Source organism: Cupressus sempervirens, chromosome 9 (assembly GCF_028749045.1).
Source record: "Cupressus sempervirens isolate cs-2001-9-10 chromosome 9, ASM2874904v1, whole genome shotgun sequence".
NCBI lineage: Eukaryota > Viridiplantae > Streptophyta > Pinopsida > Cupressales > Cupressaceae > Cupressus > Cupressus sempervirens.
In genome coordinates this window covers 733,048,530-733,067,077 of record NC_143126.1, presented here as the reverse complement: position 1 = coordinate 733,067,077, position 18,548 = coordinate 733,048,530, and the positions used below count along the sequence as shown (strand labels likewise).

Genomic DNA, 18,548 nt, shown 5'->3' with positions numbered 1-18,548 from the left:
ATAATAGATATGTTGATGATAGTTTTAGTATATATGTTTATATGGTTTTTTGAAGGAAAAACAATATTGTTAATTTTATTTTCATTTCTAGTAGTTGGGATACTCTATTGGAAAATCTCTGATTTAGTATTATTGGTTTGGGAAATATATTTTTGATACTAAGAGAGGGGTTGTCAATGTGCAGGTAGTTTATTTTCTGGGCATGTGTTGTGAAAGAATAATTTATCTATAGTGTTGTACTAAATGTCAACCCCTTATTTTTTTATTGCTTTTAATATTAAAAATAATTATTCAAGATTAAAAAATATATTCAAAGTCTTATCGACTTAATAAACTATTGTAAAAATTGAGATTGTTTTGAGATTTTCATTTAGAATTTAAAAAATCTAAAATAAAGTACTCAACTCCGAGGTCCTTTCCCCTAGACCCCACGTAACACATTGCATTGAGAATCCCTCCCAAACCCTAAGATATTTAAAGTGACACTCGGAGCAAACGAGCTAACCCAGGGTCTCGCTATAGTCCAATCCTACTGAGGGAAACTTTAAATTAGTGCGTACGTAAGATAGATCGAGGGATGCTAAAAATAGATGCAGGCTGCGTCCGGGTAAAACAAATATTCAAAACAGAATTTAGTCGATTGAGTAGAGAATTCTACCACCAAAATCATCGATCCATGTCGGAACAACCCATGAATAATGCCTATATTAAAAAACAATTTCCAGCATTAGCAACGAGCTAACAATGGCAGTTCTGGGAGGCTCTGTACTTCTGCAGGAAGTCCCTCAGGTCAATTTGTTATTTTCAAGCTCTTATCATTATAGTCCGATTGATACAAGAGTAGAGATTATAAATTTGTTCAATGATTCCATATTCTGCAAGATTGTCTTTAATTAAGATTTCATTCTGCTTATAATTGGAATGGCAAACACACATTTCAGATGTGTCTGATGCCAACATATATTATGTAGTTTAAGGTAAAATAGATGGACTATCGTTCTCTAGTTCATGTTATTTAACCCCCTTAATTCCCTGTTTCTAAATTGATCATGGGGAGTGAATTGAACTTTTTGTCCCATTGTGGAGAAGCAATGAGGGCTCATCTGATCTATTCTAAGTCAGTCCACTTATGTTTACGGTGCCTTTGAGCTATTTGGTCGTTTGGAGAATTCAACAGAGTGCCTGTTATATTATTACATTGTAGGTATCTTCCTGTAAGCTAACACAGCTAACATATGTGCCTTTGCCCCCAGCGGTATTGAATCCATTGACTCAACATCTTTGTGATAGTCTTCAATTTATTTCCCTGGTAGTTCCTAGGTTCTTATGTCAATTTGCCACGTTTCACAATTTCATTCATCAATTCAATCATCACGATTTGCTAAAATCTTATCATTTCGCTTCTCTTGATTCAAATTATCGGTAATAAAAATCGACACAATCAAAACTAAAAAATAATGACTATCATTATGGACTGAAATTTTTAATTTACCTTTCTTAAGCAAGTCTAATCCTTTCTGAATTATCATTCATCTTCTATATCCCTTCAAGACTAGGGAACTTCTCTTCGCATTTCAATGCCCAGAAAAATACCGTGGTCTTCAATCCTACCGTATCCCATAACGGCTATGTAGCTATGCTTAATTATCCAAAGGCACCAAGAATCAGATTAAGTTCAGATTGAAAGCAATTCCAAAAGCACCATGCTGCTAAGCACATCCAAGGTACATGAACAAATGTACTTTACCACATCATCTATATGTGGATTTTATAATACCATCCTTCAAAAGGCTTGCCTTTGCAACCACCCCAAATGGAACATCAGCTATTCTAAAATCTTATGTTTGAAGGCAGCTCATGCATTAAGGTGTAAAGTTTCTGCAAATTCTACTAAAACAAACTGATATAAAACCTTTCTAGTGCTGGAGATGAACTTGATCAGTTAAGGATGATATATTAGTCCTTCTTACTGAGATAATAATTCTGCAATAATATATATTCTGCTACAAATTTGAATGAGGCAGAGAATGCTAAAGGAACAGACTTCTTGTTCTTGTATGTCCTTTATCCACATCCCTTTCTCATATATATAGGGCACCCAAGAGTCATGTACTAAGAAAGGACATAACTCTTCCTAGTTCGGCCCTACAAACCAAAGTATAAGTTAGCCCAGATCGGCGTCTCATCTAAAGAGATTTAGTTAGTAAATGTACTAACACTAAATATGACAATTAGAATAGTAACAAATGCTCTAAGAGGGATGCTGATTAGGTAAATATCATAAGGCATTTAATAGGTTAAATCCATACAAGGGATATTAATGCATTGCTAGATCCGTAGGATCAGCAATCCAAACTATTATGTTATCAGAGTTATTTTAGGATTAACACTCCCTCTTAACTTGATAATCATAATGAGAGATAATCATATCTAGCAACATCAATTACAATGAATAAGCATAGATTGATACTTTATATCTATTTGAATCTTCTAAGCATGTGTTGTCAGTGAACACATGATACAATGTCATTTTACCATACCTATGATATGACTTATCACTTATACTTGTGATAACATTATTGCATGGAATGCAATATACGGGATAAAGTCTAGAGAATAATTAAATTCTTCCTTTATCCAAGTTGTGAATCATAGGTACTGGTAGGCCTATATCACAACATGATCCTGAGTTAAGATCTACTAGAACACAAGATAAACTCTGGAGAATAATAAAAAAATTCCTTTATCCAAGTTGTGACTCGTAGGCATAGAAATATCTACATCACAAATGATCTTGAACTCATCTAGATCTGACAGTAGTTCTCTACTGTTCAACACATTATCTAAGAGATTGCCATCTCTCATAATGTCTTTTATACAAGCGTTCATTATCTCAGAGATCATCATCTCTTAAATAATGCATACAAATGGTGAAGCCCATAACAGTCAATAGCCTAACAGAAAATATTTATTTTCTTAATAATTTAAATAATACAATTGTTTCATAATTCAACCATACCAAGTATTTTCCTAAAGTGATCTATCTTCACTCGAGAGAGAGGTTTGGTAAGAATATCTGCTGTCTGATCTATGGTACAAATATATTCTAATTTTATAGTATTCCTGTCTACCATATCTCTAACATAATGATAAGGAATTTCAATATGCTTGCAGCTGTCATGAAAAACTGGATTTACAGAAAGCTTGATGGAGCTCTGATTATCACAATGAATAATCGTAGGATTCATGGCTTGACCAAATTTTCCCACAAGTAACTTTCAAAGCCAAATTGCTTCTCGAGAGGCCATTGCTGCTACAATGTATTTGGCTTCTGTGGAACTTTGTGCTACTGATGATTGCTTTCTACATATCCATGATATCATTGTTGATCCTAAGCTAAAACAACATCCTGAAGTACTTTTCACTTCCACCCCAATTTGAGTCTATGTATCCATGTAAATCCAAGTCAACTTTTTCATATTTGAGCCCAAGGTTAAGAGTGCCTTGTAAGTATCTCATAATGTATTTGACTGCAACTAGATGAATCTCCTTTGGTTCACACATAAACTGACTTAAGGTGTTAACAACATAGCAAATATCAAGTCTTGTATTTACCAAGTACATAATAGACCCAATCATCTGTCTATAAAGTGTAGAATCTATGGAGGGTGATTTTGCTACTACTTCCTTAAGTTTATGTAGATTAGTCTCCATTTGAGAAGACATAGACCTGCAATTCCACATTCCAAATCTCTTCAAGATATCTAATGTATACTTTCCTTGATTAAGTATGATGCTGTCAGAATTCTGCCATACTTCCAATTTAGGAAGTAATGAAGGAGTCCCAAATCCTTCATCTCAAATTCTTTGATTAGATCTTTCTTGCATTGATCTATGAGATGATCATTACTTGTTATTAGTAAATCATCAACATACAGTATCAAAATTACCATATCGTATTTATCCCTTTTATAATACAGATTTGGATCAACTTCATTCATGGAGAATCCTAAGCCGGTGAGGTACTTATCAATTCTTTCATACCACGCCCTTGGAGCTTGTTTAAGTCCATAGTGAGCTTTCTTGAGCCCACAAACAAAAACTTTAGGGTTATGAGTTTCAAATCCTTCATGTTGCTCCAAATATACCTCTTTTGTAATCTTTCCATTCAGAAATGATGTTTTTACATCCATTTGATGTACTTTCCATCCCTTTGATGCTGCAATAGCTAGGACTGCTCTTACAGAGATGTATCTGGCAACAGGAGCAAAGGTTTCTTCATAATCAATCCCCTCTTTCTGAGAGAATCCCATGGCTACGAATCTAGCTTTATATTTTTCAATGCCATTGTTTGTAGCACTCTTGATTTTAAATATCCACTTAGAAGAAACAACAAATTTTCCTTCAGGTCTTGGAACAATTTTGCAAGCATCATTCTTCATAATGGATTGGTATTCTTCCGTCATGGCATCCTTCCAAGCTATATGTTTAATAGCATCTAAAACATTGGTTGGTTCTAATTTAGATACATCACTCATGTTTGTTGCATAACTAGAAAATCTTTTGGGTCTTTTGCTTTCTCTGAAGGTTCCAGATGATGCAGCGCACTCTTGTGCTTCCTCTACTGTCTTAATGGCCCAAAGTGGTCTTTTTGGATTTTGAGTTTCCTCAAGACTAAGATCTTGAATTTCATTTTCAATTTCTTCAATGTTCTCCCTCTAAAACTCAGATTCGGTATTTTCTTTAGAACTAGGTAAGGGAGAGGGATCTCTAGAACTTAGGGCTCTTTTGAATGCTAAATCTTCTTCAAATATTACATCCCTACTAAGTTCAATATTTTTCTGATGAAAGATGAAAATCCTATATGCTTTAGATGTTTCACAATACCCAACAAAAATACCTTTCCTCCCAGAGGTTTCTAACTTAGTTATCTTTTCTTTTGAAACATGTATATATACTGGGCACCCAAAAATTCTAAGATGACTTATATTAGGTTTAACCTTAGTAAAGACTTCTTCAAGAGTTTTATCTCTAAGGTAGGAGAATATAGAGAGCAATACAAGAGGCTTTTGCCCAAAGATAATATTCTAGAGTTTGAACAAATATCATAGCTTTTGCATCTTCTATAAGTGTTTTATTCTTCCTTTTTGCTACCCCATTTTGTTTTGGATTATAAGGAATGGTATACTCCCCCTTAATTCTTGTTTTTTTATAAAACTCTTCAAACAAATATGAGGTATATTCCCCTCCATTATCAGTCCTAAGAGTTTTAATTTTGTGTCTTGATAAGTTTTCAATTAAGGTTTTGAATTCTTTAAATCTCTTAAGGATTTCTTCTGATTCTTTACACTTTAAGAAGTAAATCCATGTTTTCCTAGAGAAATCTATAAAAAATATATAGTACTAGAATCCTCCAAGAGAAGGAACAGACATAGGTCCACATAAATCTGAGTGGATTAATTCCAAAACATTGTTAGTTTTCCTAGTGCTATTAGGAAATGGACTTTTGGTGTTCTTACCTAGGGCGCATCCTTTGCATATGATTGAGTGATCTTTATTCAACTTAGGTAAACTAGTTACCATCTTTTCCATAGTTGATAAGGTTATGAAATTTAGATAACCTAACCTTTTGTGCCATATTTCATTTATATCGGCAGCTTCATGAATCAAGGCTTTAATAGGTCGAATAGGTTCTATATTTAATTCATACAAGTATCCCTTTCTTTGACCAATCAACTTTGATTTCTTAAGTGAAGAGTTCTTAGACCAGGTTAATACTTTACCGTCCATGAATGCAACATTATGTCCATCATCTTCAAGTGTTGTAATAGAGATTAGCTTCCTTTTTATTCCTGGTACATAGAGTACTCTTTTGAAATATAGAACACTACCTGACTTCAGTTTTAGGGTGCAATTGTCAATTCCTTTGACGAAAAGTGTTGGAATTATCACCGATGATGACTTCGCCATCAACCTTTTCTGATATAGAGTCTAGTGGTTTTTTGTATCCTATAATATGTCGAGATGATCCACTATCAATCACCCATGCCTTACTTGAGACTTCATTTGATAGTGCCGAATATAATACACGATTCTCAAGATCATAGTTATCTTCATTCCTAGTAATGTTTGTATAGTTTACTTGCTGCTTAGAATTCTCAGGGCAATTAGATCTATAAAGTCCAAAATTTTCGCATTTTTCGCATTTTATTTTGGATAGACCTTTCTTAGGTTTGTCATTCTTTTGATTACCCTTTTTCTTCTCGAAGTGCTTCTTCTTACCTTTATAGGAATTTGTGTTGAGAACATGAGGTTCTTCATCTTCAGTTTTCAACTTTCCCCGTTTCTTAAATTTTCTAGATACTTCTTGAAGACAATCTCATTTAAGTCTATTGAAGTCACGAAGATTGTCTCTAGCTCTTACTCCTTGTGCGAACATTTCTCATGAATCTGGTAACCCATCTATAGCCATCAGTGTTAGTTCCTTGTCATCAATTATGGTTCCTATATTTGCAAGTTCATCTCTTAAACTAGCAACTCTTAGGAAGTAAGAATTCATTGATTCTCCTTTCTTTATTTGTATATGATTTAGTTGCCTTTTTAGTGCGAGGACTCTAGTTGCATTGTTGACTTCATATGCATTTAATAATGCATTCATCATATTAAATGATGTTTAATGTTTCATTAGCATGGGTACTATTTCATTGTTTACTCCATCTAATATGATCTGCATGGCTTTCCTGTTTCCTTTACTCCAGATTGTTTTATTAGGTTCAGTAGCAAGTTGTTTGGATGCTGAATCAACAAACTGTTTTACATCATTTTCTTCAAGAATCATCATGATTCTAAATTTCCAAGCATCGAAGTGTTCTTTCCCTTCAAACCTATCCTCAGGTCTGAAATGTGTATGCCACTGAAGATAGAAGAATGATGCTAGATATATTAAGTCTGATTGTTTAATTTGCAAAGCCTAGGTTTGACTACCAAAGTTCTAATACCATGTAAAGTTTCTACAAATTCTACTAAAAAAAACCAATAAAACCTTTCTAGTGCTAGAGATGAACTTGATCAGTTAAGGATGATATATTAGTCCTTCTTACTGAGATAATAATTCTGCAATAATATATATTCTGCTACAAATTCAAATGAGGCAGAGAATGCTAAAGGAACGGACTTCTTGTTCTTGTGTGTCCTTTATCCACATCCCTATCTCATATATATAGGGCACCCAAGAGTCATGTCCTAACAAAGGACATAACTCTTCCTAGGTCAGCCCTACAAACCAAAGGATAAGTTAGCCCAGATCGGCGTCTCTCTAAACAGATTTAGTTAGTAAATGTACTAGCACTAAATACGACAATTAGAACAATAACAAACGCTCTAAGGGGTCACCGATTAGGTAAATATCATAAGGCATTTAATAAGTTAAATCCACACAATGGATATTAATGCATTGCTAGATCCATAGGATCAGCAGTCCAGACCATTATGTTATCAGAGTTATTTTAGGATTAACATAAGGTATGGTCCAAGGAGACATGTCAAAACCTCTCTGTCTCTGTTCACTCCCTAGGTTCTTTTCTCATTTAATTATTTATTCAAGGATTTTGGAGTACTTGTAGATGTCCTCTTTCTGAGTTTTCTCTTAAACAACCCACATAAAAGGGGCGTAATTTTCTTCTTTATTATGGGCTTTGTTTGAGCATCAGGAGACTAGATCGAATGGTTCATTGCTGTGTTGCTTATGATTGTAGAGCTTGCGTTGTTCTCCTCGACATGCAGTAAGGTTCAATGAGAAGCACATCCAAAGCTCAGTTTTTGTGAGCTCTATCATCAAGAATGGCTGCTTGGGTGGTGTCTCAAAAAGAAGATGGCTTCCTGTGGTTAACTGTTCATTTGAGAAAGATAAAATGAAGAATGACAGATGGGCTGGACTTGCGTCTGACATTTCTGATGATCAGCAGGACATCACCAGAGGAAAAGGAATGGTTGATTCAGTCTTTCAGGGGGCTGTGGGAATGGGAACCCAAACAGCTGTCATGAGTAGCTATGATTACATCAGTTCTGCTCAGCGCATGTATGTGTGTTTTCTTCTGTTCAGTTTCCCTTACTCAGACAATATTTCATTTATGAATCTATTGAATTAGGCCATCTTGGTTTTTTCACTCAATCCTGCTGATTATGATCAGGTATGCTTATGATGATACTACATTAGATGGTTTTTACATAACTCCCGCCTTCATGGATAAGCTGGTCCTCCACATTGCTAAGAATTTCATGGACTTGCCTAAAATTAAGGTATGTAATAGTCTGTTTTCTCTTTCAAAAGTTTATTCATATTGGTAGAAGATGTAAAGAAAGCATGGGAATGTTATTGGTCTATCCATTTTGAGCCAATGCCCAATTGGGTAATGCAAGGTAATGCAAGCGGTGTGAGGTAATGCAAGCGGTGTAATGCAATTGGGTATTGTTCATAAGGATGGGATAATTCCTTCTCTGATTTAATAGAATACCCAGGGTCGTCTGGATCATCTGAAATCCAGCCATTGTGAGACACCCCTCTGCTAGGCAATTTGTCTGCAGCCTACCTGTGAATCCAGATGTCATAAGTTTAACCAGCTTGGGTTTGTTTGAGAATCTGAGATTAATAGCTTAAACCAGTACAACTGACCCCATTCCACATAAATGAATTTTCTGAGCTATGCATTTGATTGTTCATGTTATACTGATAACAAAGGGTTCATTTACATGTTGCTATGCATTTCATTGTTCATGTTATGCTGATAACGAAGGGTTCATTTACATGTTCCTAGGCATTGGCCTAACCATTAGGTAATCTAACCCAAGAGAAACTCTAAGGGATGTACATTTTCTGATAATATTTGAGAAGACTATGTAAGTTTCTGATTGTATAAGTTTTGGGGAGTGTGGCTAATTTAGGTGGTTTTGCAATGTTCAAACAAAGTTGATTTAATGGTTGGAGAAATTGATCAATGAACAAATTGAAATATCAGAAAAGTTGAAAGCAATAGAACAGATGGTAAAATAGTAAATACATACCATAAAGCTTTCTTTCTATGCTGTGAAAATCAGGAATTGGATTGTGAGCTGTTGATCACCATTTGACTGATGATGTTATTGGGCATGCCATCTCTCCTCCTGTTTGGCAAATCCAAGTATCTCCTAATTTTGTTTGACATATTGTCTAGGATTAAACATACTAATGTTCTTGGCTCAATCTCTTGGTCAGAATTCACTCATCTGTAACTACAAGAATAAATGTTTCTGCTGCAGAAGCAATTTTACTGTTTACTTGCTTATAAATAACAGAAGTTATCAGTTATTCTTGTGATTTATTTCAATCATTTTGGCTTTCCTTGAATAACAGGTGCCTCTTATTTTGGGGGTTTGGGGTGGTAAAGGACAAGGAAAATCGTTTCAGTGCGAGCTTGTTTTTGCAAAGTTAGGGATCAAGTAAGTGAGACATTCTTCTGAAGACAGAGGCTTTCCTCAAAGCAAGTCATTCTGAAATTGAATTGAGTATCTTTGTCAGTCAAATGCTATTGCCAACTCAGAACATATTCAATTGCAAAACTAAAGCTGAATTGAGTTTCTTTATTAGAGCTTTTTATTGTAAATGTAATCCTTAGTTCAATTTCTCTAATTCTAGCAAGGACGCTGGGCAGAGGTGATGAATGGGATTAACAAATTTCTTTTTGAAACTGTGCATTCCATAATTACTGGTCTCTCAGAGAGTACAACATTACCATGCCAATGTCACTCTCTGAACTAGAATCCTTCGAATGGACCAGACCTAATTGGAAAGAACTACCACATGCACAAATGTACTCTGCAACTAGGGCCACAAGTTTTGAAAATTATTCAATAGCAGGGCATTATTAGGGTTGAATAATTTCAAAACTAGCATCTAATGAGGGCCACAAGTTTTGAAAAATATTCAATAGGAGGGCATTATTGGGGTTGAATCCAATTTCAAAACTTTTCTTATCTGAAAACTGCTTATTTTTCTGTTCAATGCAGTCCCATTATGATGAGTGCAGGAGAATTGGAGAGTGGAAATGCAGGTGAACCTGCAAAACTTATCAGGCAGAGATACAGGGAGGCTTCTGATATAATAAAGAAAGGAAAGATGTGTGCCCTCTTCATAAACGATCTTGATGCAGGTGCTGGTAGAATGGGTGGAACAACACAGTACACGGTCAATAATCAAATGGTGAATGCAACTCTCATGAACATTGCAGACAATCCTACAAATGTTCAACTACCAGGCCAATATAACAAAGTTGAGAATCCTCGAGTACCAATTATTGTTACAGGAAATGACTTTTCTACTTTATATGCACCTTTGATTAGAGATGGACGGATGGAAAAGTTCTATTGGGCACCTACCCGAGATGACCTCATTGGCATTTGCAGAGGAATTTTCAGGGCAGATAATGTGCACCTTAATGCGATAGCTAATTTAGTAGACATGTTCCCTGGTCAGTCAATAGGTAAGAACCACCTGAATATCTTATTATTTGTAATGACTTCAAGCTTGTCTCACCTTGTGTCTTTTGGTTGGGGATCCGTATTCACAAGAATGAAGTTAAGACATTGGTTCTAGCCTAATTTAGCAAATAGCAAGTAAAAAGTTATGGTGTTCTATCCATGATGTCATCATATTTGGTGGTATATGATGAAATGAAAAATCCAAAATTTGTGTCTTAAACAAATACACTAACACAAGTGTTCCGGTTTATATTCTAGATTTCTTTGGTGCTCTAAGAGCTCGAGCATATGACGATGAGGTGAGGAACTGGATCAGCAATGTTGGTGTTGGGAATATAGGGAAGAAATTAATCAATTCGAAGGAAGGCCCACCTGCATTCAAGAAGCCTCTGATGACCATGGATAAACTAGTTGAATATGGGCATATGCTAATCCAAGAGCAGGAAAATGTTAAGAGGGTTCAATTGGCAGACAAATATCTCAAAGAAGCTGCTCTTGGAGATGCTAATGCCGATGCAATAAATCAAGGCACATTCTATGACAAGTAGGCAAAGTCCCTTGGTGACCATGGTGATGATTAAGCAATGTCACCTCCTTAGGTTTGGTTGTATGAATGTGTCATTTTACAGTTTACTTGTACATGTAAGTTCACATCAAAAGGATGAATTGAAGTCTTTATTAATGAGCTTATATTCTTTAATTTTGTTTCTTCTCAAACAAAAGTTTGAGCTGTGACTTTACATCCAATACTTTATCATATACATGGTTCTATTATTTATTCCTTAACCCATATAGATGGAAATTGTTCCTATATTCTGTATGCACTCTTGGTATTCTTGAGGTACTGCAACTTGAGAACAGTTTTGAGATACTTGAGGGCCTGTAACTTGAGAACATGTTGAAGATACAGTGCATAAGAAAATACAACCCAGAGACTAATGCAATAAAGGCAATTGACTCTAGCAATGAACAAATACTCTTTATGCCCACACAGAGATAGCTCCCAGCTGTATGTGGTAGGATTCTAATGCACGTATTGTAGTTTTTTCTGTCATATATAATGTATGCAATATAAAACCAAGATATGCCTCTCAAGAAAACAGGTATATGTGTTTCTCTGTCTTCATATTGTAGACTCGTCCTTTTTATTTAGTTGAGGTGAAAAACCTGCTGTTTAAACAGCCAGTGCATTGGCTACAATGCACTGATTGTATAAGCTCTTTCATTACAACGCACTGGCTATCTATATAGGAACATGGAGCACATTGACCAGAACACGCGGATTGTATAAACTCTTTCAGGTCATGTAGAGATTTTCAGCTCTGTATGATCTGAATTTTCTATTTTCTTAAACTATTAAATTCAACACAGACTGCTTACACAATATAAATTCAAGAAGAGAAGACAAATTCTAAATTTCTTATAGATCTTTCAAATATATAGTTGTCGTTTCACAGTTTTCACTTGAAGCTGCAAGTACTGGAATTATGTCTTATAGAAAACTGGCACAAAAATCATTAAACACCAGCCATTTGCTTACAGAGTATATAGGAACCTTCACAGAAAATTTCAAACTACAGCTATTGCAGATCCAAACATACAGTTTACACAATACACATCAGAACAGAGGTGATTCATGGGGGTTTCATCCCTTGACCAGTCATGCATAACAGCTAACAAAGTTTTCAGCATAATCAAAAAACACGGTAGAGTCCTCTATAACTACCTACTTGGGGCTGTTCATTAAACTTTCTGTGCAAGGCAATTAAACAATCTGATGTGGCCCCTTCTAATATAAAACAAAACAAGACATGTCAAAAATATGATTTTCTGCAAGAAGAAAAAATTACGCAGCTGGCAGAAAACTGGAGTTTTCCTTCTAGGAGATAGCTAGCTATCATTACAAGACAAAACTGGTCTTCTTCAAGAAGTCTGTAGTTCTCACTAGAAGCTTCAAGGCTGATTATTTTCTGCCTACACAAGATAAGAGTACAAAATTGGTCACAATCTGATCTTTCTGATTTTTCTAGGAGACAAAGTTTCACAGCCAGCACTGTTGTCTAGGCTAGGTGGGCTCACCTTTATGGGTTCATAACAGTCCTCCTGTCCCTAATTGCTTGATCTCAAGCAATTTCAAGTTAGGGTATTTGAAGATTTCAATTCCTTCCCAGGCTGCATCTTCTAGTGGTATTCCCTTCCACTTGATTTGAGTATTCTGGAGTAGCTTTGTCGTGTAGTCTCTTTTCCTTTACATCTAGAATAGATTTAGGTTCAAGGATCAATTTTCCTTCATAATGCATCGGAGGGAGTTCCTTCGACGGGTTGATTTTCTATCCGAGAGCTTTATTTAAGCATGAAACATGGAGAGTATTGTGGATCTGGTTGTCAAGTGGTAATTTTGACTCATAAGCAATCTGTTCCACTAATTTAATCATTTGATAAGTGTGGTTGATTTGTAGCATCAGTCCGATAAGTCCATAGATACACACACGCACACACACACAAATATATATACTAATAATCACAGACAAAGAAATTTGATGTCCTTGTCACTCACAATTGTTTTTTTGTAACCCATGTAACCTAAATACCTCTCTAAAGAAAAGATCTTGAAGTACCTTAAAGTCTGATGATATAACATACAAGCATACTTTGTGAGTCTATCCACCACCACATATTATCAATCCTTGCCTTGGGTCTTTTGATAGACTAGTAATAAAATCCATAGATATAGTTTCCCATTTTTGGTTGGGTATAGGTAGAGGCTGCAATAATCCTATTGGAAAGACATGTTTGGCATTTTTCTATTGGCATTCCTTACATTCCCTTATATGTTGCATCACATTATTCTTTGATCCTTTCTATACGAGATGCTCCCATACTTGTCTATATGTTAAGTGGAATCCTAGGTGTCTAACCAATGGTGTGTCATGACATGCTTTTAAGATTTTTTCTTTCATTTTAGATTCAGGCGTGAGATATACTCGTCCCTTGAAAAAATTAACTCATTCATTAATTTTGTCAGTGTAATTAAATAATCACTGATTATAGTTTACTTAAGATTACTTAGGATAATGCACTGCATAGGAGTTTGTCATCATGACACCTAGGAGTTTGCACCTCAATTAAGCACATGGTATAGGAAAATTCAACTCTAGGTGGTTATAGTTGTCATCTTAGTCCACCTTTAGTGCACATATCACATTATCATCCTCATTATTACACATACTTCAATGCATAATGGAGGATGATCCACCTTTTATGGATATGTTATAAACCACTTTGTGTAGGTGATAGGTTATCTTCTCCTTATCATTGTCTCTTATCAACTTTCCTATACAAGGAGCCCTATTATGTACATTTTATTCATGTCCATGAAATCCATGTAATCCATTGATGTCCATTATCAATAAGGGTTGGTTTGGTTGTAGGCACAGGAATTGAGAATGGGAATGCCTATTGGGAATAAGAATGGCTACTCCAATAATATTATTTTTTTGGAATGGACATAAGCTCATTTTAGGGGCAAAATTGGAATATGTATTCGTATTCCCTATTCCAATTGACACACCAAACAAAAAATAGAAAACATATTCCTAATTTCCTATTCCTATTGCAATAACCAAACAGGCCCTAATATCATTCTTGCATTTTAATGCAATTGTCTTTCCAATCTCTTGTGGAAGTTATCTTGATCTTCCATTTGATTTTGGGGGTGTTGTAGAGTCACCTAAAACTCTTAACATCGTAGCAGAGCTCTCAAGTTGTGAAGACCTCTTCTGAAGAATAGCAATCTTAGCTTGATTCACTTGTGGATGCATAATTTAACAAGTTGGGCTCATCATTTTATCATCTGTTGAAGGAAATTTGGGGTTTTGTATTTTGTGGTTTTCTATGGTGAGTGAAAATCAAAGCTTGTTGGAGCAAATAAGAGGTTGACATCATATAGAGGTCAAAATACCCCTAATTATTATTTGTTCATCGAAATTAGATATCTGAGGCCAAATCTAGAGTCATTTGAATTTTGGAAGTGTGACGGCGACAATTCATAAAAAATAAGTTCAAAGGCAATTTTCAAACAATGATATCTCACTCATTCAAATTCCTTTTTTCGAGCAATTTTTTTTGTTGTGAGGGTAGAATTGTGTGATCTACACAGTGGTATAAATGATTTTGTGGTATCTGTTACTAAGTTTTTGGAAAAATCACAAATCCCATTTTTTACAACTTCTATGGCCTCATTTGAGCTCATATGAACTCCTTTTTAGTTGCAAATTTTTTTCAAGTGCAATTCTTTTTTGTATTTTTTAGATATGATATCCATTTTCATTGTCTATGATAAAAAATTGTATTTCAGAATTTGACTTGGTTTTGTAATTGTAATGCATAATCCTTAGTTTGGTCCTTTTCATAGTGATCTAAGTCTAAGTCTACTATAGCTTGATTGTGGGGTATAATCATTTCATGATCTTATTTTGTGATGTGAGAAGTGTATATTGTTGTAATCATGGGTTATGAAACACATCTTGCAGAGATACTTTTGACTAAGGATAATTATGAGTCATGGGCAAAAGGAATAATCATACATTATAGATGGTTTAACATCTTGCCTCATCTTTTTATTGAGCCAAAGTCACAAGGGAATATGTTTGGGGGAGAAAATAATGTTCATATTATAAATTTGATTAGTAGTAACGTCAGTCTGTGTCTCTTCAATGACATCTACCCCAAATTTAGAGGTATTCAATGCTCGCAAATAAGTTAGACAATTATTTGGAAGAGTTTTGGAGACCTACATGTTCTTCCTTTCCCAAATGATCCTACTTTAGATTGCCTCATTCCGCTTGATGATGCAGATAATATTACTTATGATTATTATACATTAGAGAATATTAAAAGAATTTGTGTATGTGTGTGTAGATCCTACTTCTCCAGTCGAGATCCTACTTCTCCAGTTGAGATCACACAATTGTCTCTTGTTGGTGATTCCAAAGAGTCGTTGTAGTGCCTCTCATGTTGCAATCTGTACTTGTCTATTTTTGATTCGAGAGATACTTGATACTCTTATTTTGTGCCTTATGATGACTTGAGGGTCGGATGTTATACTTTGACTCAATACCATAGATGTTTTACTACTATATTGTTCAGTTTATCATTTTGCATGTTGATGCTATTTTGAGATGACAGTAGATCTATGATGATATCTAGTTATATGGTTGATTTGGATATATTATTGGTTATGTTATGTGATGGATTTTATGCTATGGTGATTTACTTCATTCTTGTTCTTTACATTTCCTGTGAACGTGAGTGATGTAAATGGATTAATTAGTTAATTAATGTTTTAATTGCTTTGGCTACTATATTATATGCTGCACTTGATCGTGTGCAGGAATTATATCCTTGGTAGTGGCCTATGGAGTTAGTGATTCAACTGTTCATATTTTACCAATGTCGTCCTTGTATGGTTGATGTACCCTTATTTTAGTTGTTTTAAATCTAAACCTTTCGGTGATTAGTAAATCCGAACTCATCTGCAGTATGTGATTAGGCTAGTGAGTGTCTCTATGCATTTAGAGGTTCGCTCTATCGCAAAAGTGTTAAGTGATTTTCTGTGATTTTGGGTTTTTGGGTTTTTAATCTTTTTGGATTTAATATTTAGCAGCTTTGTCTTAGGTGAAATTCCGTTACGGATACTAACCTATTTTCATTTGGATTGATTCGGAGTTTAACTACTCCAATTGGCTATTTTCCATAGTCAATTATTCACTCAAAAATGAATAAGTATTGGAAAAGTGATTTTATTATTCACTTCTCACATTTAGAAATAGAATTTGAGAGCAAATTTGAGAAATCCTCTTCTGAAGGATTGGCTTTTTGTTCATTATGGGAGCTGTGAGCGTGGGAATTTCGTGAGATCAGTCTCGTTGGATCCGGCTCGGGAAGACCTTGCTTTGCCGTCACTTTCGATAGATTCGGCAGGGTATTTGTTTTATGTGGTTGTTTTCAGTATTTGCCCCTTTGTTGATAGATAGGGCTTTCTCGTTTTATTGGTTTTACTCCATTTCAGCTTCCGTTTCTTTTAGCAATATGTTAGGAGGTTGAGAACTAGCGTTCCCCTCCATTTTTGTTTGTTGGTTCTGCCCGGTTGGTCGGGTATGAACGTTTTCCCTATTTTTGAAATGGGGGTTTGGGTTTTTGAGCCATTATGCTGGCTGTATTTGCATACGGTGTCTGATTTCATTTATTTTTGAATTTTTAGGATTTTTGCACCCAAAGGCCAAGGGTTTTAAATTTGGAATTTTTCCAAAATTTGGGATTTTTGCCTCATTTTGTGTGCTGCCCTGTTTTCTTGGGTTTTCTCGGCACAAGTGAGTTGTGGACTTGGATGATCCGTTTGGATATTCATCAAACCACTTTTGCATTTTACAGTGCATTGGGATGCGTGTAGTATCCGTCATCCCGATTATGTTTTTGGTTGATTGACCTTCTGTTTGGGTTCTCATCCAATCTTTGTGTTGATCTTCGTGATGGTGGTGTGCCACACACGAGTACATTTGTTGGGTGACCTGTGGGGCCCAATCTTCCGTGGTACTTCCGAAAGTTGTGATCTTTTGGGATGGGTTGGGAATTTGCATGCCTACGAGCACTCATCGTTGGATGAGCATGGGTAGGGTAGGGTAGGGTAGCATATGGAGGGGGCTTCTACCTCGCAACCTGGTGATCATTATGCCCAAAGGGTTGGCAAAGGAAGCTTTAATTAAGTGAAAATTAAATAAAGTACTAGGTGGTAATAAACTTAAGATAATAAAAGATTTGGGGTGCTAGAGCCTTTCCATTGAGGGATGTTGAATCTGCACAAGTCCTAGCTTGAGATTTTCGATGCCAAGCGACTCTCCATGATGTTAGTCCCTACATAGTAGCCCATTGAGATGTTTGAGCAGGACTTATAGATTATGCATTGTTTATGTCTTGGATTCAGTCATCATACTGTTTGGCGTGTGTGTTAGCCATGGATGTTGTTTTGCGTGTTTGTGGTTGGATCATTATCTCCATCAGCACGGTGGATGTGGACCTACGAGTGCCATGTGGTTGGGAGGCGTAGCTACCTTCACCACTGTTAGGGACTGGTGTACAGAGACTGTGCGACCGTTGCTGGATGTGTTCACTTTGTACTTCGAGTTTCGGAGTACGCTTTCTTGTGATTTATGCTTTCATTGGGATGTTTGTTTATTATGTTAGATGATCTTAGTTTTTGATGCATTCCTTATTATGATGTTTAGCATATGATAAATGATGTATCTACTAGTAGGATTATCTTATGCTCTTTTACTGGCATGTTAGATTTCCTTTGCTTTGTAGCATGTTTACTAGTGACATTTTTGTTATGATAGTACCGTCGATCCGATCAGTAGCTTGGGAATGTTATGCGCGGGGGGATGGCTAGGGCTCACGATGGTCTGATGACGCCATTATGGTTGGGAGGAACTGCGTACATAGTTTGGTTATTTTGCTCTTTGCGATGTTATTTATGTTTTAATGCAATGTTGCTTTTAGTATACTACGATGTTTCTTTCTATTATTTACTTCAATGTGATTAGATGGTTAGATTCTAGCTTTCCGTCTTTCTGTTTATGTCAAGTGTTATTGCTTTGAAATGTGGATCCAGTACTCCTCGATGTGGAGGAACTTTGTTTCATAGTTTTCGTAGCTTTCTATTGTGTTTCGTGTTTGCATGTTGATTTAAGATCTCACGTGAGATTGCACTTTCTCGCGCGAGAATACAAGTCTTCGTGTGACACGGTGTGTTTCTTCGCACAACTTTGCACTTCTTCGCACAAGAATGCACTTCTTCGCGCAAGAATATGCTTTTGTTTGCCTTTGCGCGAAAAACAGGGGCTATCTAGGGTTGTCGGGAAAAAGTTTGGAAATTGGTTTTGGACACCCTTTTAGGTTTTACACCTTCCTAGTTCAAAACAAATTTCCTAGGGGTTTAAAATATATTGTTTAATTTCTTATACTTAGGATATATTTTA

General features: G+C 35.7%; 1 protein-coding gene across 2 annotated transcripts; it reads left to right on the top strand.

The window, feature by feature from the left end:
• The first annotated feature begins 423 nt into the window (after positions 1 to 423).
• On the top strand, positions 424 to 11,302 carry LOC149540798 (ribulose bisphosphate carboxylase/oxygenase activase 2, chloroplastic-like). 2 transcript variants are annotated; one of them, XM_089801881.1, is made up of 6 exons: positions 424 to 789; positions 7,710 to 8,077; positions 8,190 to 8,298; positions 9,389 to 9,474; positions 10,042 to 10,514; positions 10,771 to 11,302. In XM_089801881.1, exons 2-6 carry the CDS (start codon positions 7,911 to 7,913, stop codon positions 11,058 to 11,060), a joined length of 1,125 nt encoding a protein of 374 aa, XP_089658007.1. In that variant the 5' UTR covers positions 424 to 789; positions 7,710 to 7,910; the 3' UTR covers positions 11,061 to 11,302. The 2 variants fall into 2 exon arrangements, with proteins under 2 accessions (XP_089658007.1, XP_089658006.1); XM_089801880.1 differs by having other exon boundaries at positions 477 to 789; positions 7,755 to 8,077.
• Positions 11,303 to 18,548: the final 7,246 nt, after the last annotated feature.

Coding starts and splice junctions, on each gene's coding strand:
- LOC149540798 (XM_089801880.1), top strand. CDS start 745: ATGGCAGTTCTGGGAGGCTCTGTACTTCTGCAGGAAGTCCCTCAG. Junction 790..7,754: donor TTCTGCAGGAAGTCCCTCAG/GTCAATTTGTTA, acceptor TTATGATTGTAG/AGCTTGCGTTGTTCTCCTCG. Junction 8,299..9,388: donor TGGACTTGCCTAAAATTAAG/GTATGTAATAGT, acceptor CTTGAATAACAG/GTGCCTCTTATTTTGGGGGT.